The sequence below is a fragment of the Panthera pardus genome, unplaced genomic scaffold (genome assembly GCF_024362965.1).
Source record: "Panthera pardus isolate Hobbes unplaced genomic scaffold, ASM2436296v1 HiC_scaffold_13, whole genome shotgun sequence".
NCBI lineage: Eukaryota > Metazoa > Chordata > Mammalia > Carnivora > Felidae > Panthera > Panthera pardus.
The window spans coordinates 65,139,534-65,161,481 of NW_026526688.1; the positions used below are offsets into that span (position 1 = coordinate 65,139,534).

Sequence of the window (21,948 nt, forward strand, 5' to 3'; positions counted from 1 at the left end):
AATAACATGAGTTCAAATGAGAACCCAAAGAGAAAAAGAGAGGATTTGGCTTTGTACTCTGCAGTTCTTCTACAAGTTCTGCTGGTTTGTTCCTCTCTCTCTCTCTGTTTTAATTTGGAAAATACAGGAGGCTAATTAGATATTATTCACCTTGGTAGAAGTAGAGAGATGTCATAAAATTAAGGATCTTGTGCTAGTACCTATTTGACTGTTGAAAGCCTTTGAAAATCTTTATCAGTGTATGGTATAAACTTTAAGTTGATCTGTACCCAACTACCTGCAACTGCCACCTAGAATCATAATAAAAAAAGAATAGTTCTGTAGGCTGTGGAAACAGGGTCAGTAGTTGTGATGTTGCAGGAAGATTTTAGGTTCTGGTGATAACTTGGTCTGGAATTAGCCAGATTATGATTATAAGATATTAACATTATGATAATGTTAATCTCTTGAGTCCTGTTTTCTCATCCTTTTATGAAATGAAGGTATTAGATTAGGTGATCTTTTATTTTCATGTAATTTGATTCTTGGGAAGGGGATTAGGGAAGAGAGATGATTGAAAATGAATTCTCTTAGTGCTCACTATCATTATCAATCCTTACTCATCATCTTTATTCCAGAAACAGATCTAACTCAAAAAATGTTGATCTATATATAATCTGTGACTTATATGTATGTTCAGAACTTAGAAGCAGTAACTGATGGGGACGCCTGGGTAGCTCAGTTGGTTAGGTGTCCCTAACTACTGCTCAGCTCATGATCTCATAGTCCGTGGGTTCAGGCCCTGCATGGGGCTCTGTCCTGACAGCTCAGAGCCTAGAGCCTGCTTCGGATACTGTGTCTCCCCCACTCTCTCTGCCCCTCCCCCGCTCATGCTCGCTCACTCTCTCTCTCTCTCTCTCTCTCTCTCTCTCTCAAAATAATAAACATTAAAAAATATTTTTAAAAGAGGTAGTAACTGATACAATTGAAGTTTTTGAAGTGAATTTTAATAATCTGAATTACTATATTTCGTTTCTCAAGTAGACGTGACATCTGTAATGTGGCAAAGTATTCTTGCTTGTTACTCTAATTTTCTAAGAGCCTACTGCTTGTTTTTTCTCTTTGCTATGTATGGTAGACTGGTTGTTTAACATTTGTGTCATATAGAGGAATTGATTATGATAGACTAGTGGGATAATGCTATTGCTTTTTGAGAAAGAGAGTGATAAAAATTGCTGTTGAGTCCTATCATTCTTCATCTGTTCTGAGGAAGATGCTTTTATGAAGTCTTTAGCGTTTTCATAAAACAGTAAGTATTCAGTTCTTTGTAGAAAAGAATTTCTACAATGAGAAAGAAGACTGATTTTTCCTAAAATAAGAGTTTTGTGAGTAAATGCGATTATACTTTTTTGGATAAAAGTTGCTTGAGAAAATGTACATGACTTAAATTTATTGACTTTTTAATGGGCGATACAACTTTTCTGTGAGATTTTATACTTTAGTTTTTTTTTTTTCTTAGAATTGTAGCTTTTTGGGTTTTTTTTTTTTTTTGGTGTGTGTTTGTTTTAAGTTTATTTATTTTGAGAGAGAGAGAGAGAGCATGCACGTGTGTGAGTGGAAGAGGGGCAGAGAGAGAGAGATGGGTAGAGAGAATCTCAAGCAGGTTCCATGCTGACTCAGGGCTTAATCTCATGACCACGATGTTACAACCTGAGCCGATAGATAGCAAGAGTTGAATGCTTAATGGACTGAGCCACCCAGGTGCCCCACACAGGTGCCCTAGAACTGTAGCTTTCTGTAATAAATAAAAATATGTAGACTCTATTTCCCTGTATCACTTGATAATAAATAGCTTGTTGATTTAAGAGAAATAGTTACCAGATACATTATCTCATCTTAAATTTCATTTTAAATTATGTTGGAATTAAAGGCTAAATAAAATTATTACTTAAATTTTACATTATTGTCTAATTAAATCTTGAAATATCTGCTCTGTTTCATTTTTCAGTAATAATTGAATCCATGACTAACCTACCTCCGGTTAATGAAGAGACTGTAATTTTTAAAAGTGATCGACAGGCAGCAGGAAAGGTTTGTTAAAAAAAAAAAAAAAAATCAGATCTTAAAAATTTATTTTTAGATAAATAAATAAATAAAGAAAAATGCTGTTTCTTTGTTGATTGTTTTTTCTGACTTTCCCTATCTGTCCTAAAAAGAAAGAATTTATTAATTTTAGTAGGTGAGCAATCTAGAGCTCTGAAGTTTTAGTTTTTTTCTTGATTTTCGTCAGTGCTTCTTATCTGTTGATATATTGGTTTAATACTGCTTATCACTCTTTGCTGCTTGCATCATGAAATATAAAATACATTTTTTTCCGTTTGTCAGGTACTTTGTGAGGCAGTGGTTCTACATATTGAATATCTCCAAGTACTCAAAGTTGAGTGCAGGGAACTTTCTACAGTGTAGTAGTTAACCTTTTTTTGGTTTGTGAGTCCCTTCGAGTGGTGGCTCTCAAAACTTTAGACTTTGGTTTCCTCTGGTAGAATCTGAGGATGGAAAAAAGAAAAAGTAGAAAAAGATTTCAGCAATAGCTGTAAAGTGTCATTGTAAGCACATTCTGGGAAATTATGAGTATGTGTACTTTAGTACTTAACATAAAGTTGAGTCCCTTCTAACATCCTTCGAATGGAACAACTCTGCATGTCCATCTTTAATATGGAAGACTTCACATTTTACCAAATCTGTGCAATTTTGAGCAGTCAGCAAAGGATGTAAAGTCAAGAATATAAATACCAACCAAGTGTTCCTTTTTTGGCTGTAGGGGTAGCTTTATTCACCTCAGCATTTCTGCACCATACAGAGTACAGTTCTTTGTGTATTGTGTTGAAGACAGATAAGAAGTAGCTTTTTGGGGTTTAGTTTTTCCCAGGTAACCAACAGTTGGCTTCTTTTTTTGTTCTAGGACAATTAATTTATATCTAATCAGAAAAAAAGCATATCTTTTTAATTATATTATTGGATCATTCATGTAATTTTCCCTTTTTTCTGCCACTTCCCTACTATCCCATTCTAACACAAGTTGAAAGAGAGCTCAGGTTTTTATCAGGATCCTACCACCTTATACTACCTACTTATATTTATATTTAATGCAAGTATATTTAAGTTTATAATATATGAAATCATATATATATATATATATATATATATATATATATATATATATATATATATATATATATATTAGGTTGACAGGCTAATTTACCAAAGAGAAATGAGTGACTTAGGATTGCAAAGCAATCAGTGGTAGAATTAATTGGAGTCTAGAGCTAATCTATTTTGGCAATGCTGGAGAAAGTCAGTGAGGGGAAGAAAGATGATTTAATGCTTAAAGGATGGTGCTGTACTTTTTTGTCTTTCAAATACCTAAGCTCAGTCCTTTTCTTTCAAGTATGGGTTCTGCTGGTGCCTTTGTGAGGTGTTAGAGATATGCTAGGGGGCTGTACTGCAGAGAAGGTTGAGAGAGAAAAGGGATGGGAAATGAGTAGATGACTGTGTCATGAGCCGCTCTCCGTGCCCTTGGGCGTATATACTTCTTTAGGAGAAACCAGTATTCTGCCCCAGTGCAAAAGCAAAGCATTTCTCGCTGTCCTCAAGAAAGATGTAGAAGAAGGGAGAGGAGAAGAGGGAACAGAAACATATTTCTTCATTTTCTGCCTAGGAGTTGAAAATGATCATTTCCATGATTCCTTTTATTTATGATTTTAGTGACAGTTACCTTTTTCTCTAAGTAGCTAGCTTAGACAATTTTAATTTCACAATACCCAACACTAAGCCAGTTAAAAGCCTCTAAATTCACATTTCTTAATATCTCTCATTACATTTGAATTTTTAATTCTATAATCATGACTAATGTTAATATTCAGCTCTTTTGTCATTTGAATTTGAAAGGTATCAGATAAAAATGTAACATTTACGCCTCTAACTTTAGTTATGTGACATAAGTCTAGAGGGAAAAATTAAATCTATTTCTAAATTTTACATAGAGAGCTTTGTAAATTCAAGAAGTGACAAGCCTTTAAAAAATATTTGATCATAAATGGAAGCACTTTGAAATGATTCCCCAATATAATGGCAGGGGAGAGGAGAGTTGGGAATATCAAACCATTGATCAGAAAATGAAATTGAATCTGTTTTAGATCTTATTTGGACACTAAATTAGTTTTACCTTCAATGTCAAACCTTTGTATATCTTTTCTTTTTCCTCTGCCCTTCAACAATAATGAGCCACAGTGATATTTTGTATATTTTTTTATTTTTATTTTTATTTCTTTTAAGTTTATTTATTTTGAGAGAGAGAAAGCATGAGTAGGGGAGGGACAGAGAGAGAGAGGAGAGACAAAGAATCCCAAGCAGGCTCCACACTGTCAGTGCAGAGCCTGGCGCAGAGCTCAAACTCACGAACTGTGAGATAATGACCTGAGTCAGAGTCGGTTGTTCAGCCCACTGAGCCACCCCAGCACCCCTGTATATCTTTTAAAATTCATTGAAATTCTGTAAGCAAGTGAAATTATCCCCACTTACTTAAAGATCACAAAGTTAAAAAGGAATAAAATTGAGTTTCCAACCCATTTGGTCTGTCTGATGCATTTCCCTTAAACCTCCTCCCCCTTCCCTACTGATGTAAGGAAGGTGACCTTGGATTTGTGTTTCTACCTTTTGCCCTTTAATCCTGATGATGAATAGTTCCTTTTGATAAATGAATAAAATTTTATTTTTAATGTTTAGCTCTTTAATATCAGGGGATTTAAAAATTGACCAACCTATGCAATATATTATCCCTATATAACATGAATTACTTGTTTGTTTTGCATTTAGTCTTCAGTATTTGTTAGAACAGGTTTTGTTTTTTAATTATTATGTACTTTACTTTCTAATGAAACAATGAAATGTTTTCCCTGTCAAATATTGAGCGGAAATTTTTACTGATCTTTTTTTTTTTTAAAGATCTTTTTAAAGATTCTTTATTTAAAGAATACTTTGTTACAGTCTGGTTGGTAGTATGTGTTGATTTTCTGGAAGTATAGTTTGATACAGTGTTTTTTTTTTTCCTCCCCCAGCAACTTGTGAAGTAATAATACACAGGGTGATTGAAATAATCATTTATTCTAACCAGTGAACTAGAATACTCTTATTTTCTTCATTTTTATTAATAGGAAGTCAAAATAGTAATTGATAGGAGAATTCTTTATGGCTGTGGAGTGTTCTCGATGCATCTTTAGCCAGCTGTCTCATGCTGGCCCCCAGCCACTAGAACTTTTGCCAGGCTGCATGTAGAACATCTAAGCATGGACTGTGCTGTAGAATGAGAATTTGGGGGAATGAATGTACTTCTCTTCTTGTCAGTTGTTTTCCTAACAGACCCTATGCTAGATCTGTGTAATGTGGTGTAGTGGTGTGTGTTTGTGACCTCTGTGTGTGACAGGAATCCTTTGAGGTCTTTTAGCAGAAAGATACTGCTTTTAAGTAAGAGATGGTAAGTATATTCTAGAGCCAAGTGGAAGGACACTGAAGACTACCTCTCAAATGACAGGGCAAGTATAAAACATTAGTTGGATTAGATTTTTGTGAGTATTTCTGTGGAATATGTACTATTTAGAGTATAAAGAAAGCTTTTTGCCTTCCTTAAAGTAAATATCTTAGACATCATTATCCTAAGTTTTGTTTCTCACACTGTTGTCTCAGCCATTCTTTCCTTGCATCTGTAGTCAGGATTTCTTGCAGAATCCTCAAGGGCAGGTCTGAAGACTGAGTAGGGGTAAAACTGTGAGGTGAAGTGGGGCTGGCCTGAGCCCTACTTTGTCTGAAGTCGTTCTTCACAGTTTAGCTTTCAAGTATTAGCCAGTCTAAAATCTATACTTTGAAGCTGATAGTAGTTTAAAATATTGTCAAATCCCCCCCCCGCTTTTTTTTTTCTATAACTCTGGGTTAGCTAAATTGCTTATGTGAACTCAGTTAAGTGTTCCTGTGGCTATTCAAGTTAGTAGCATAAATACTTCTCAGTTTTGGTGTAAGCCATATATGGATTCACTAATGGAGCTTCCTGTCACCTGTTGTATGTATGTGGTGTTATTGTACTTAAAACTTTATAGTGATTTTCTCATAGATACAGCTGATCAACACTTAAGATCTTAACAATAGTGAACTAAGCATGCTTTGATTTTTATCCAAGAATTTTGAATGTTAGTTCAAACTAGTCTGTATATAAACCTGAGGCTATTAAGGCATTGCTCTAGTGAAATCATTTCTCAGGATATGGAATTATTTATCCAGGGAACCATTCCTTGGGAAACAGTTTTATGTACCAGGTTGCAAACAATGATTATTATACTTTTATAGGAAATTTTTCAAAAACTTATTTTATCCCTGTCCAAACTTTGAAGAATGAGATTTGTCTATATTTATCAAAGTTAAAAAAGAATTAAGACTTAAATTTTTTTTTTTTTAAATATTTACTTATTTTGGGGAGAGCACAAACGGGAGAGGGGCAGAGAGAGGGGAACAGAGGATCTGAAGCAGGCTCTGCAGGCTGACAGCAGAGACCCCGATGTGGGGCTTGGACTCACGAACCGTGAGATCAAGACCTGAGCTGAAGTCAGATGCTCGACTGACTGAGCCACCCAGCTGCCCCAATAATTGTTAAGGCTTTTAAAAAAGTGACAAGACAATCTGTTACTTTATGTAATGTAAACCAGTAAGAGTCATGCTCTAGGATATCCCTTCTGTCCTTTGTGGTTCTGGTTGGAAGAGGTCTGCTCTTTGTATCTAGATCCTTTCAAAGCAAATTTGCTATTTTCTTTTAAAATTAAAAAAAGATAAATTTTTTATGCTATTAGTGTTATTTCAGAATATGTTGCCACTTGTATTGAATACTACTAGTTGTTTTTAGGGTAATCACGTCTTCAGAATATTGGTACCCTGCCTGTTTTATGCCTAACTGAAAATTTAATAAAACCTTGAATGGTATACTGAAGAGAATAAAATGAGAATATTTACTATCAAAAATCAAGAACTGAGAAGGTACTAAAACATACTTTCAGTGCAGTTGGTTTAAAATGATCAAAGCTATTTGGAAAGTTATTTGGTAATTTTTTTTAAGTTTATTTATTTATTTTGAGAGAGTGCAAGAGCACGGTGGGGAAGGGGTAGAGAGAGAGAGGAGAAAGAGAATCCCACGCAGGCTCTGCACGGTTAGCGCTGATTCGGAGCTTGATCTCAAGGTTCCTGAGATCATGACTCAAAATCTAGAGTCAGACGCTTAACTGACTCAGCCACCCAGGGGTGCCCCAAAAGTTGTAATTTACATCCAGAGTTTTAATAGTAATCATACTCTTGGCTCCAATAATTCTGCCCCTTACCAATGAATTTTCAGGAAACCTGAACTATGTAAATTTACATAAAAAGATACTCATCATGGCATTATTCATCATATTGAGCAAATTGAAAGCTTCCTAAATGTCCTGGGAGACAAGTTAAATATATTGTGCCAGATCTATAAAGGAGTGTGCTATAGCTACCAAGATATACTTACGAAGAACATGGAAAAACTTAATGCAACCTTTGGTTTTAAAAGGGAGTAGTATACAAAACTACAGTGTGGTCTCAAAAGGAAAAATTTATTAATAGAAAAAAAGACTATAGAAGTCTACACTGATATTGGTCATGTCCAGTTTCTATAACATACATACATTTATTACCAGAAACATTATTTTTAAAAATTTAGGTATTTCTTTTGAGAAGAGCTTGAAAACAAGAGGCTTTGTTTTATCATTCTTAAAACATTTTCGGAAATACAGTATGTCTGTACTGAAAGTCCTTGCTTCACATAAAAGTTAAAGGCTGTATAGCTTCTTTGGTTTTTGAAAAATAAGCAACTTCAAGTTCAAATCTACTTTTCTAAGTTTTAAATTAGAAACAGTTGTGGTTTAATTTTATGAAAATGTTAACTACCATATGGGAACAGCAGAAATGATTGAATACCCATTAAAGCAGAAGCTAGCTTTTAAGTTTCGTGTTATAAGAGTCCAAGTGACACAGCATTTTATTTCTCAGAAGTTATCCATTGTAATTCTTTTCTTCATACTTTACAACTTAAATGAGGAATAATAAAAAAATGATAATTTATATCTAATTGGTATACCACCAAAATGATTTGAATTTAATAAGGTACAAACTTGTTACACTTGTTTTAAATTCATAAAAAGGAAATCTGGATTGAATTGATGCATTTATAATCAAAATATGAAGACTGATTATGCAAAAATGACTTAAATAGAAATACAGTTTTATTGTTCTGACATGAGAGAATTACCTTATTATAACAATTACCAGTTTTTAAAAAATATTACTGTTTGAATTACTTTTTTACATATTAAAGGAGGTATTTATGTTTTTTCTATTTTATAGATATTTGAGATATTTGGACCTGTTGCACATCCATTTTATGTGTTACGTTTTAATTCTTCAGAGCACATTGAGAGTAAAGATATTAAAATAAAAGATACTATGTATTTTGCTCCATCAATGAAAGACTTCACCCAATACATATTCACAGAAAAACTTAAACAGTAAGTATGTTATTGACATGTTAGTTGTCTGCCTATCTGGTGTTTATATTTTAGGAATAATTTTCAGTGAAGGTCATTCATTATTGTTAAATATCTGTCTTCCAAACAGCTCATTTATTTTCCTAATAACATCTTTGAAAGGTACAATTTGTTATCAGACTTTGCAGGTAGAGATGATTTATATCTTTAACCGAAAAAGACATAGTCAGCTAGTAGGAATACATTTGGACCGTATAAAGTTTCTGAATTCTAATTCATATTTTTTCCATTATATACTTTTCTAACATACATGCTATTTCAGTATTAGTATTACCACCCAAAAAGAATTCTTTTCCATTTTAAATAAAATTATTTAGTTTGGATTACATTATAGGCTTAACTAATAAAACTTTGTAATTCTCAAGAAAAAAAACAAAATGAGTACATTTCAAGTTGCTTATAACTTGTGTCTAGAAGAGACAACTAAAATATGTCCCTGAAAAGTTATGTATCAAGTTGATAAACGGTTGATTTAACCAACAAACTACTGCTCTCCCTTTTATAAGATGCTAAATGATGCCTATGGCATATGGAAGTAATATTTCTGCATGTTTATGGTACTCATTAATTTTGCATTTCCATGTGTTAATTGTGTTGCCAGGTGTTAGCTGTAGAGCTGTTTTTAGTTGACCTTGTTATTATAATTATATAATTTAATTTTTATATTAAATCAGTGGCATATAGTTCAAGTAGAATAGCTTTTTTGGGGAAAAAAAAGTTGAATGCTTTGGAACAATGAAATGAATATAAACCATTTAAAAATATTATAAAATTAGGAGTGGAAGAAACACTTCAAAAGATTGGGGGAGGAGAGGGGATCCTAAATCCAAAAATACTTTGCATTTAGTTTGACACACAAGTCCCTTTTAGGTCTAGCTCTCTTTTGATGGGAAACTTGAAGTATAGTTGAAGCATTAGGAGTGCGGTTTTTGCAGAACATACAGGAACTTCAGTCAGTGAGTAGCCCTGGAGCTACAGCAAAAGTACTAGCTAGTCCTGATGGCATGGCGAAAAATCTCTTAAGTATTTACATAGTAAATGAAGTCTCTGAATTCATTTATCATTTTAGAGATGAAAATTTTGTTCCTGATAATTCATTAAGCTCGTGTTTAGGAATCTACACAATTATCTGAGGGAAACATTTTGCCTAAGTTGGTGAGGTTGATTTTTCTAAATAACTGCTAAAAAGAAAGGTGAATTAAATAGACAGTAAAGTCATGTTTTAAAATCATTCCTTAAGGGGCGCTTGGGTGGCTCAATAGGTTGAGCATTCTGACTCTTGGATTTTGGGATCTTGGGTTGTGATCCCAAAGTGGTGTGATCCAGCCTCCTGTGTCACTTTGCGAGCTGAGTGTGGAGTCTGCTTGAGATTCTGTCTCCCTCACTTCCTCTGTCTCCCCCACTCATGCTCTCTCTCTAAAGTAAAATAAAAAATTAAAACATTAAAAATAAAATCATGTCTTAAAATAGTATTTCATTCTGCTTTAAATATTAGGATGTTGCTGTAGTTATGGCATCATTTTAACTTTAAAAAATTTCTTTTAATGCTTTTTTTTTAAAATTTATTTTTGAGAGAAAGACAGCATGAGCGGTGGGAGGAGCAGAGAGAGACACACACACACAGAATCCGAAGCAGGCTCTAGGCTTCAGACTGTCAGCACAGAACCTGACACAGGGCTCCAACCTGTGAGCTGTGAGATCATGACCTGAGCCAAAGTCGGACGCTTGACCGACTGAGCCACCCAGGTGCTTCAGCCATAATTTTAACTTTTAACAAATAAAATATTTTAGCTTAAAACAGATACACTTAAAAAGATTTCCTGAAGACATTTACTGAGTAGATTTTAAATAGTAGAAGAAGTTTTTGTTCTTGATTTGCAAGAATAAGAATTTTGTCCTGGAAAGAAAAAATAAACTAAAGAATTGGGAAATTAGGCCCACCCTGCAGAAGCCCCACCTGACAAAGATTATTCTGTTTTAGACTGTATTTTGATGTCTGCATGGGAACTCTGTTGAGTACTTGCCTTTGAGGTAGAGAAGTTCAGCTCCTCTCTAGTTTATCTACCTCTAGTAAGGCTATTTTAATTTTGGCTTCCCATGAGCTTACTTTCTTGTTAAAAGTGCTTTTTGAAATGTTGCTTGATCTCTTCTTCAGTAGATTTTGATTTTCTGTGGTAAATATACTAATGGGGAACTTTCTCCGTTTATGTCTTTAAGCTTCTTGCTAAGGGCACCCCAGGCCATGAGATGGCATATATGTTACAAGGGGACTGGAGCTGTGTTAACTGCATAGGTGTAAGCTAATAATTATTGAGTAATAGCTTTTTTGTAAATACAAAAATCACTGATAGTGCCCTCATATACAGGGTCAAAGTTTTGAACCAAAAGAGCAGACTTCATGATTTTCATATTCTGCTAGCCCGTTGACATCTGTACATTTATTTTTATGGATTGTAGATTAATATATTAATGATTTTAATGAATTAATAACTGAGAACCTCATTTATTTCTGAGATTTAATTTAAAGCAGTGAGGACATCTCCTAAAGTTTTGTAATACTTTAATGTAATTGAGTAACAAGATATTGTCAAACTTAAGAAATCAAAAAGATTAAAAAGATAAAGATGAGCTTTCAGAAATCCTAGTCCTACTTAATAATATATGTACTTCTGTTGGTTGTAGAGTATAAAACTGTCCACTAAAAATAGTTCATGCTTGTGATTATACTGTCCTTCAGACTCTTCAAAATTCTCCTTACCAAATGAGAGCTTGTTTCTGCCTTCTCTTTTGAGAAGCACTGTTGGAGTAAGGTTTGGTTACTCATGAAGTATTATTGATAGCCCTCAGGTAAATACAGGAAGATATCATGTTGTTATCTCTACCATTATACCTGTAAAATCTTAAATAAGAGAATGCCTCCTGGTCATTTTTGTATCCTTGACACTGGAACTGTGTCTGACCTATAGTTGGTGTAGAATAAGCATTTGTTGAAGTGAACTTTATGAACTGAGCTCAGGTATCATCAAAGTCATTGCCTCTGGAGATGCTTATGAACTGCAAAACCACTTTCCTCTGCACACCACGCACAGCCTTGGCTTCTTATTCTGGTTCCCTGGTTCTAATATTTATGTGTGTCCAGTTCTTGTGTTTTCCTTATTAGCTTTCCGCATCTTCTGAAACAAGGGAAGAATATACACTTGGTCCTTTTATTTTTTGCTCTTATTTTCACATATATTGCAGAATTAAGGTTTGAGCTCATGTCTTCTACTTCATTATTTTCTATACTATTAACTAATAAACACTTAGCAGAATCTTAAGTACTTCTTGTTTTCTTTTGACTTTTTATTTTCTCTTTCTAGGGATAGGGGATCAGATGCGTCATGGAAGAATGATCAGGAACCACCACCAGAAGTAACTATAAGTCTCTTTACACAATATTTTAGGGATTATATAGGACTTGATTTTATAAAGTGTAATACCTGACCTTAACGAGGTCCTTTAATGCTGCTTGGCAGTCACACTGCTGTCCTTGGGCCTACCTATGTAATGTTTCCATCTCCCAGGTGACTGTTATACCCCTCAATGAGAGTTTTTGATCAATCATTTTAGGAAAAAAAATATTAAAAAACAATTGGGGGGAAAATATTTTTTTAAAAAATTTCTGGGAAAAAAATATTTTCAGCCATATTTTAATATTTATCAGTTTATCAGTTTCCTCCTAATTTACTATGTTTTTAATCAGTTTTGTGGAGAGCTGGTAAAGGAAGAATTGTCATCATTGAAAACAATTTTATTCTTTAATTTAGTAAATTAACCATGGGGGCATGAAGACATTTATTAATGGTGCATTTTAATAAGCTGCCTTACTTTTGGAGGTACAAAATGATTAGAATCAGGGCACCTGGGTGGCTCAGTCGGTTAAGCATCCGACTCTTGGTTTTGGCTCAGGTCATGATCTCACGGTTCATGGGTTTGAACCCTGTCCAGTGAGGAGCCTGCTTGGGATTCTTTCCCCCTCTCTGTCCCTCCCCTACTCATGGTCAGTCTCTCTCTCTCCATCTCTCTCTCAAAATAAATAAATAAACTTAAAAAAAATTGCTTAGAATCTGCCTCCCTCTTCATTTTTTTAGAATTACCTCCCTAAAAAAGAGAACTCTTGATTTTCTTTCTTGAATTCATGTCAGCCAAATTAGTTTTATGTCTCAAAGTAGCTTGACAGTTTTTCTAGAGATGTGGAATAGTCAGGAGTAATGATTATTTAACTTTCCATGGAGATCGTTAGGCAAATTTTCTTTTTTTTAAGTTATTAAAATACAAAAATTGCAGCAATGAGTATATATCTTCTTGAAAATAGCATGAATTTATACAAAGTAAAGAAAGAATATTATAAATGAGAATTTTTAAATGTACTAATTCTGATGAAGTTTCTCAGTATTATAAATTCTTGGTATTTGTAGATTTAACTTTGTTCATTTTAGATGTTTTTAAGCAGTGGTGAAGAATCATGCTAGTTTCTAATTTTGCTGAGGCATGAATCAGGTAATACTGCCTTAGAGAGTCATTTAACCAGTGAGTGATCCTAATTTAATTCCACATTACCATGGGATTATGTTTTCTAATTTATGTTAGGTATACATGTGATTTCTGTTAAGGCTCTGAGGTTCACTTAGTGTTCTTAGTTATTTTTAGGGTATCTTCATACTGAAATTGTATGTTTTTAAAGTATTTAAGGGGTGCCTGGGTGGCTCAGTCGGTTAAGCGTCCGACTTCAACTCAGGTCACGATCTCGCGGTCCGTGAGTTTGAGCCCCGTGTCGGGCTCTGGACTGATAGCTCAGAGCCTGGAGCCTGCTTCAGATTCTGTGTCTCCCTCTCTCTCTGCCCCTCCCCCGTTCATGCTCTGTCTCTCTCTGTGTCAAAAATAAATAAACGTTAAAAAAAAAAAAGTATTAGAAAATTCACAAAGGTCTTAAACATATTTCTTGTGAAATCCAAATATTCTAATACATCCCTGTTGTTTTAGACCTAAGCTTTGAACTTACTAATTATGGTAATGTTAACTGTTTATAAAATTGGCATGATCAGGTTAATTTTAAAATGAAAACCCAGCGTACTTCATGGGATTTTTTGGGGTTTTTTTGTGTTGTTGTTGTTTGAAGTAGTTGACCGTCCCTTATTTCTGTAATAAGAGAAAACTTCTTGAGATTTAAAGTTTATTATGATGAAATTTTGTAGTATAGAATTATTGCCTGACATTAATCATAGATTATGTATAAGGAATGTACTTCATTTCCATATTCATTTCTGATACGTGAATATGTAGTTTGTAGTTGAAGTAAGGTATATGAGTATAAATTTCAATTAATGTGTATACAAGAAACAGTGAATTTTTTTCTGACCTTAGGAGATGATAGCAAAATTATTACCTAAAGCACTCTCTAAAATAAACCAATGCCAATTAAAATCCTTTAATACCGGCCTCCTGCTCTTAGGACATGCCCAATGACTGGCTCATAAGGTTCTTTATTCTCCAGTTTCATCATCTGATTTCTCTATATAAGCAGCTTTCACTTTGCCTTACAGAACCAATTTCATGTCTCAAATATACCATGCCTTTGCACATATTCTCACATATTCTCCTTGAAATTTCTCTTTCCTTTATTTTCACTGCTAATTCATTAGAGATTTATCTTGAGTTTCATAACAAACATCTCCCTTGCCCTTTTTTTTTTCCTTTCTTCAGTCCTATACTCCCATAGCACTGAGTCATAGCACTTGTTCATTGGCTTTTTAATCTCATTTGAACAGCTTCAGGGAAAACAGTGTTTTCCATCTGATCTCAATAGTTTCCTAGCGTTTGGCAGATAGCAGATTTAACAGGAGCTTAAAAATCTTAGCACTTTGAGATCAGCAGTAAAATGTCATGTATTTGAAGGTACTAACGTTGATATTTTTGAATTTGATTATAGATTCTGAGGTAGATGGACTCTTGGTTCTTGGAAAATTTGATCTAGAATATATTTCAGCAAGGCTATACTGAAAGTCTCATAAAAAACTTTCATATACATTTTATTTCTCTTAATGTATATACATGCATACACAGTGAACCTGTGTAAGTAAAACATATCTGTTTTTTGATATTAATAGAATAATAAAATTATTCTAAGAAGTCATAATATATATAGCTTTTAAGCTTTGGTATTTGGGCTAGAACAGTGAATCTCAATTCTTACTTACTCTTGTAAGTAAGACTGACTCTTCCCATTTGTAATTTAAAATGATTTCCTCTTGGAAGTCGGATCATCATGTAACTGCTTATCTAATAAGCCTTTCCCTGCAGTCCAATCTAAATAGCATCCGCAGTGATTTTTCTGCCCATATTGTGCCTTATTATTTATTTACAACCCTTAATATACCTGACATTATATTATTAAAAGATAATTATTAACTAAGATTATTGATACCTGTAAAGTGTTTAGAACAGTACCTGGCATATAATGGGTATATATAAGTTTTTGAATATTTTTTATATTAGATCTGATAATTTATGTAATTTGCTTATTCCTAACTATTCCTTCCCTTTAGCATTGTTTGGTACCTGGCATTATGATGAATATTGACTCTTAAACTTGAGGTCAGTCTTCTAGCTAAGGAATATCTGTATCTGAAAGTTGTTAAAGATTGGCATTTTAAAGTTACCAATCTGGGAGAAAAGAAGTTACCTATGTGAAACTTTCTAGAAATTAAAAGATAAAAAGCCTTGAGTACTCTGGCCTGTGTTAATTAAGAGTTAATTCAGATATTGCTAGAAAATATTATCAAAAAGAGTAACATTCTTTTATTATTTGGGGTCAGTGTTAAATAATAGGCTTTTTCTCACTTCCAAGTATGTACCAATGAATTGGTAAATCCATGTGACATAATCTATATATTTTCCTCTGCAAGGCCTTAGATTTCAGTGATGATGAAAAGGAAAAAGAAGCCAAACAGAGGAAAAAATCTCAGATTCAAGGCCGGAAAAAATTCAAGTCTGAGTCTAATGAATCAAGTGAGTAAATGCAATATACAGTGATTTTTTAATCTTCATTTACGTTTATGTTAAGTTCATTACTAATAAAACTGAAAGAAACCTCTGAATTCTCTTTTTACCTCCTGGCATCCATCTAACATTGGAGGCATTACATGGCGTGAAATGTGATGGAAGAGAGCCATGAGGAGTATTCAACCTTAGTTTTTTAAGCGTAAGGACGTAAAAGTGGCTTCTAGGGATAGATAAAAGCTTGTGAGTCAGTTGTGCGTATAGGCATTTTTTTCTTAAGTAACCTCTGCTTTCATGTTTAGAATTAAATAATATAGTACTTAATATCTAAATCAAGGTATTTTATTTTTTAACATGCATTTCCTTTCATTATACCTTTCCTGTTTCCTTTTCCCTTTTTTAAAACTAAACTTTTTATAGGTTTACATGCAGTGGGAAGAAATAATAGAGATTTCTGGCATGCCTGTTACCCAGTTTCCTGACATGGTAACATCTTGTAAAACTATACAGTACAATATCACAACCTCCAGGATATTGACATTGGTACAATCAAGATTCAGAATATTTCCACCACCCCTCATGTTGCCTTTTTTATAGTCACTCCCACTTCCCTCCCTCCCACCTTCTTAACTCTTGGCAATCACTTATCTTTTCTGCATTTCTGTAATATATTTTGTCATGTCAAGAATGGTTATATAAACGGAGCCATACAATATGTTACCTTTAGGGATTGGTTTTTGTCACTTAGCTTTCCCAGAGATTCATCCAGATTGTTTTATTTGTCAAATTTGTTTCTTTTCATTTCAAAGTAGTATTCCATGGTATGAATATACTACAGGTTGTTTAACAGTCATGCAAGGCATCTGGGTTGTTAATAATTTTGGGTTATAGGAATAAAGTTGTTTTATATATTTGTGTACAGGTATTTGTGTGAACACAACTTTTCATTTCTCTGGGATAAATGTCTAGGAGTACAATTGCTGGATTATATGATAGTTGGATTCCCATCACCAGTGTATGAGTGACTCAGTTTGTCTGCATTCTCACCAGCATTTAGTTTTGCCACCATTTTTTATTTTAGCCATTCTCATAAGTGTGTAGTGATAATCTAATTGTGTTTTTAACTTGCATTTTCCTAATGGGTAAGTATTTTGAACATCTTTCCATGTCCTTATTTGCTATCTGTAAATCTTCTTCAGTGATGTATTTGTTCATGTCTTTTGCCCATTTTGTAACTGTATTTCTGCTTTTTTTACTCTTGAGTTATGGGAGCTTGTACATAATTTGTTCCAGCCTGTAGCTCGTATTTTTATCCTCTCAAGAGAGCCATTTGCAGAACAAAAATTTTTAATTTTGATGAATCCCTAATATATAATTGATTTTCTTTTGTGGAGTCTGAGGATTTCTTGTCCAGACATATATTCCAAAAGATTTTTCTCTATTTTTTTCTTCTAACAGTTTTCAAGTTATTTTAGCTATTCTAGTTGCTTTGCTTTTCCATATGCGTTTTTAATAATCTCTATATTGACAAAAAGTCTTGCTGGGATTTTGATGGGAATTGTTTTAAACCTGTTTATTGGTTTGGAGATAATTAATATGTTAACTGTATGTATTGAGTCATCCATTGCACAAACATGTATATATCTTTATTAATTTAGATCTTGTTTTTTTCTAGCAGAATTTTGTGGTGTTTAGAATATAAATCCTGTACTTTTTTTTGTTAGTATACACTTAAGTATTTCATTTTCAATTCATTGTAAATGGTTTTGCATCATTAATGCCAGTGTCTATGTGTTTGTTGCTAGAATGTAGAAATAAAATTAACATTTGTATGTTTAGCTTCTGTCTTGTGACCTTGCAAAACTCAGTAGTTCTAGGAGTTTTTTGTTTGAGATTTTCTACTTAGCCAATTACATCAGTTGCAAATAGGGACAGTATTCCTTTTTTGTTTTTCAAACTGTTTTTGTTTTTGTTTTTTGGTCTCCCTTAGTAGCTCTCTGGCACTGTTGAATAAATGTGGCTTGTTCTTGATCATAAGAGAAAACACTGTCTTTCATCATTAAGTATAATGTTAGGTATAGGGTTTTCGAGAACAACATCTGTTTTTATCAAGTTAAGGAGAAGTTTCCATTTGTTCCTATTTTTTGTAGCTTTAAAAAAATTATGACTGAAGAGTATTAAATTTTGACAGTACTTTTTCTGCATTGATAACATGATACAATTTTTTGTCATTAGTCTGTTAATGAGGTAGATTACACTGGTTTTAGAATATTGAACCAGCCTTTGCATCCCTGGAGTAAACCAGACGTGGTCGTGGTGTATAATTCTTTACATATGTTGTTGAATTCACTTGTCTCCCTCTTTCTCTGGTGATTTTCTTTATTCTGAAACCTACTTTTTCTGATATTAGTGTAGTTACTCCTTTCTTTCGATGTATCTTTATCCTTTTACTTTCAACCTAACTATATCCTTTGAAGTGAGTTTCTTATAGACTTGTGTTCATGTTCTTTAATCCACTCTAACAAGCATTTCCATCTGTTTTAATTGATGTATGTAGTCCATTCGTGTTTAATGTAATTTTTGATATGTTGGGGCTCAAGTCTGCCCTTTCCTATTTATTCTCTCTGGATTTCATTTGTCTGTTTTATTTTTTCTGCCTGCCTGTGGGTACTGTAACTTTTTTTTAAATTCCATTTTGATTTGTCTGTACTGTTTCTGAATGTGTCTCTTTGTATAACTTTTTCAGTGGTTGCTGTAGGTATTAAATTGTACATACATTACTTATCACAACCTACTGATGTCATTGTTTTACCAGTTTGTGTGCAGTTTAGAAACCCTACCTCTTTATGTCCCTTTATTATTCTCTAGTTTATAATTTGCATTAAATACTTCATATATATACAATTAGAATCACAAAAACTCATAATATTTGCTTCAACCTCAAACATAATTTAGAAAACTCAGAGAAGGACACTTTATTGTATTTACTCATATTTTTGTTGTGTTCTTTCCTCCTTTCTCATGTTTCAAGTTTTTTATTGTTTCTGTTTACAAAACTTGCTTTAGTCATTCTGTCAGGCAGGGTAGGTCTGCTGGAGAGAAGTTAGTTTTTCTTTATTGTAGAATGTCTTTGGTTTCCGTTTTCCTCAGGATATTTTCATTTAGTATAGAATCCTACATTGAGTTTTCTTTCAGCCTTGGAAGTGTGCCACTTCCATGTGTCCTCCGTGGTTTCTTATGAAACATCTATTGCCCTTCCTCATCCTCTGGCCTTGTGGATTCATTTAAAGTTTATAACCTTAAGCCTTATGCTTTTTTAGCTACCATAAGATATCCTGCAAGTTAAAGAAAAGGCATTACTGAAATTTTATACTGTGTTTTTTGATGTATTAAAATTCATTTTAATTTTGTTTTTAATGTGTTCTTCCTCACTCATAGGTGAAAACTTTTCAGAAGTACATCAGAATTGGAATGCTCACAGCTCTGCTTCAGAGCACTCAAAAGGATATCGCAACAGAGAATTCACACGAGGATTTTCCCGGGGTAGATATCCTCGACCTTGCCATGGCAGGCCTCCATCGCCACAGTTTTATAACTCAGAACAGATGGTGTTTCAGGAGACTTCAGGATTTCCACCTCAGAGACCAGATAATACTATCATGCCACAGTATCCTTTTCCTCCGCCAGTGTTTGACATGCATAATTTTTCACTCCCTCCTCCTCTGCCACCACTCCCACCACCTCCACCGCCTGCATCTGTAAACCTGGGTTGGGCCACACCAAACATGGCACCTCATCCATTAATTCCCTTACCATACTCCATCCCCCCACCCCCTCCCCCGCTGCCTCCACCTCCTTCTTCTGGAGATAGTAATTCTTCTCACTTTGGATCCTACTACTAGGGGAATGTATACATTTCTGGAGAAATGTAGACTTTTTATATGGGAAGGATTTTTTTTTTTTTAAAGAAAGCAATTATGGAGCTAGATTTTTAACACTGTAAAATACTAAATGATTCCTTCAGTCATGACTTGATATATATTTGTAACCTTTGTGAAATTGTATCATTATGAAAATTTCACTTTTGTGGAGGGGGATATCCAATTATGTAATATTTAATTAAAACTTTGAATCCATGCTTTCCCTATTTCTGCTCAATTAAATAGTGTATATAGGTCTAATAGATCTGGAGCAACTTTCATCATGGGTTAAAGTATATTGAACACATTGTCTTCTTGATATATCTGAAAATAAGATGCTGAAATCCTATTGAGAGTCTTTAAAATAAACTATTTTTACAAATGTATGCTTTGCAAATTGATTTTGATTGTAAATGCAATTTACCAGTAATTTTTAATGTTCTCTAATTTTTTTTTTTCAAGTAAGTGAAGGTACAGAGAAATAAAGCCTTCAATATTGGTAGAAGTTCTGACTATAATTAAAGTTAACATTCATTAATTATGCATAGGCAAACTTTTCATTATCTATGCAGATTTCCATTACTGAGGCATTATGTAGTAGATTTTACTATTTAATTAAAGGAACAGAAGGACTATTCATGATAAAGTATGTTACTTATTCACAATAAAATATATGTAACCCCATATTAGGACACTATGTCTTCTGTATCTGTTTCTCAGATTCTCACATGCCTGCTGCAGATTAGTGCTTCATAAGTATTTATGGAATGACTGACTGAATTTAGAGCTTTTAATTAAATTACTCCTGAGTATTCTTTTACATGATGAAATGTAAATGCAAGGAAAATTACAGAATTTTAGAAATAGAAGAGGCCTTAGAAGTAGTTTAAACTAGTCCTTATTTAACAAACAATGAGGAACCTAAGGATTCCAAGTTTTAATTAAGATTACCCAGCGGGCCTAGTTTTACTGATTCTCACATCAGCAGTTTCTACTAAATTGTTGTTTCCCGACCTTTTATTTCTTGAAACCCTTAGAAAATAGTATTTGTATGCACATTGGGGTAATTTGCAGACCATTCATCACAACCCCATGGACTGTGGTTGCACCCAGGCCCCTCTTCACATCCCTGAAGGCTGAGGAGACTCTTTGCAGAGTTCCAGGGGCCCAACTGAGAAGCCCTGGCTTTGGCGTACATTGACTTTATCATGTGTTGTACTTCATTTTTCTTTCTTGAAATGTGTTTGTAGCTTCTCTTTAGGAGTTAACTGTCATAGATTAGTTCATAGGACATTGTTAGAATTAATTGAGATTATATCTGGAAGCACTGAAAAAAAAATTTCTCTAAGAACGGAAAGAGTAAGATGTTACCATTCATTACAGTAAATCAACAAGTCGTTAGAATCACCAAGGCATAAAAAGCATTCTTTGAACCTCTGTACCTAAAGTACTAGTATCTGACTTTAGGTATTTATTTTCTGAAGAAACATAGAACTGAATGATACCATTTGGTATCTGCCTTCGATTAAGTTGCTAACTGAAATACTTAACATCCAACTTGCTTCTTCATACATGAGGGATTTTGAAACTTCAGGGTGTCTAGAAATCACATGTAATAATCACCTAAGGTTGGGATAGCTTATTAAAAGTGTACATTCTTGGATTTTATCCCCAGATTCCAATTCAATAGATCTAAGATGAGACCTAGGAAATCATGTGTGTGTGTGTGTCTTCTGCTTTCCCAATGTTCTATTTATTGCTTTAATATTTTATTAAGTTTTTAATTTTAATTCCAAGATAGTTAACAGTACGGTGTTTGATTAGTTTCAGGTGTGCAATAGAGTGGTTCAGCAATTCTGTACATTACTCAGTGCTCATAGTTAAGTGCACTCTTTAATCCCCATCCCCTATTTCCCCCATACTCCCACCCACCTTCCCTCTGGCAACCCATCAATTTATTCTCTGTATTTGAGTCCGTTTCTTGGTTTGTCTTTCCTTCCCCCCACTTTGTTTTCTTAAATTCCACATATGAGTGAATCATATGGTGTTTGTCTTTATCTGAATTATTTCACTTAGCATTATACTCTCTATAACTCCACGTTTTGGCAAATGACAAGATTTCATTCTTTTTTGTGGCTGATTAATAGTCCATTGTGTATATGTGAAATATGTATATCACATCTTTATCCATTCATCTATGGATGGACACTTAGGCTGCTTCCATAATTTGGCTATTGTAAGTAATACTGCTGTAGATGTGGGGGTGCGGGTGTCCTTTCAAATTCATGTTTTTGTATTCTTTGAACAAATACCCAATAGTGCAATTACTGGATTATAGGGTAGTTCTA

The 21,948-nt window shown here is 33.8% G+C and overlaps 1 protein-coding gene across 1 annotated transcript in view; it reads left to right on the top strand.

Moving 5' to 3' along the window:
- The window catches only part of NAF1 (nuclear assembly factor 1 ribonucleoprotein), a 41,774-nt gene extending 21,788 nt beyond the window's left edge, over positions 1–19,986 (top strand). Inside the window, exons 4-8 of the mRNA XM_019441100.2 lie at positions 1,988–2,070; positions 8,443–8,603; positions 12,002–12,053; positions 15,587–15,689; positions 19,119–19,986. Coding sequence (XP_019296645.2) covers positions 1,988–2,070; positions 8,443–8,603; positions 12,002–12,053; positions 15,587–15,689; positions 19,119–19,582 — 863 coding nt within the window. The 3' untranslated portion in view covers positions 19,583–19,986. The remainder of the gene's footprint in view (positions 1–1,987; positions 2,071–8,442; positions 8,604–12,001; positions 12,054–15,586; positions 15,690–19,118) is intronic.
- The last annotated feature ends 1,962 nt before the right edge of the window (positions 19,987–21,948 follow it).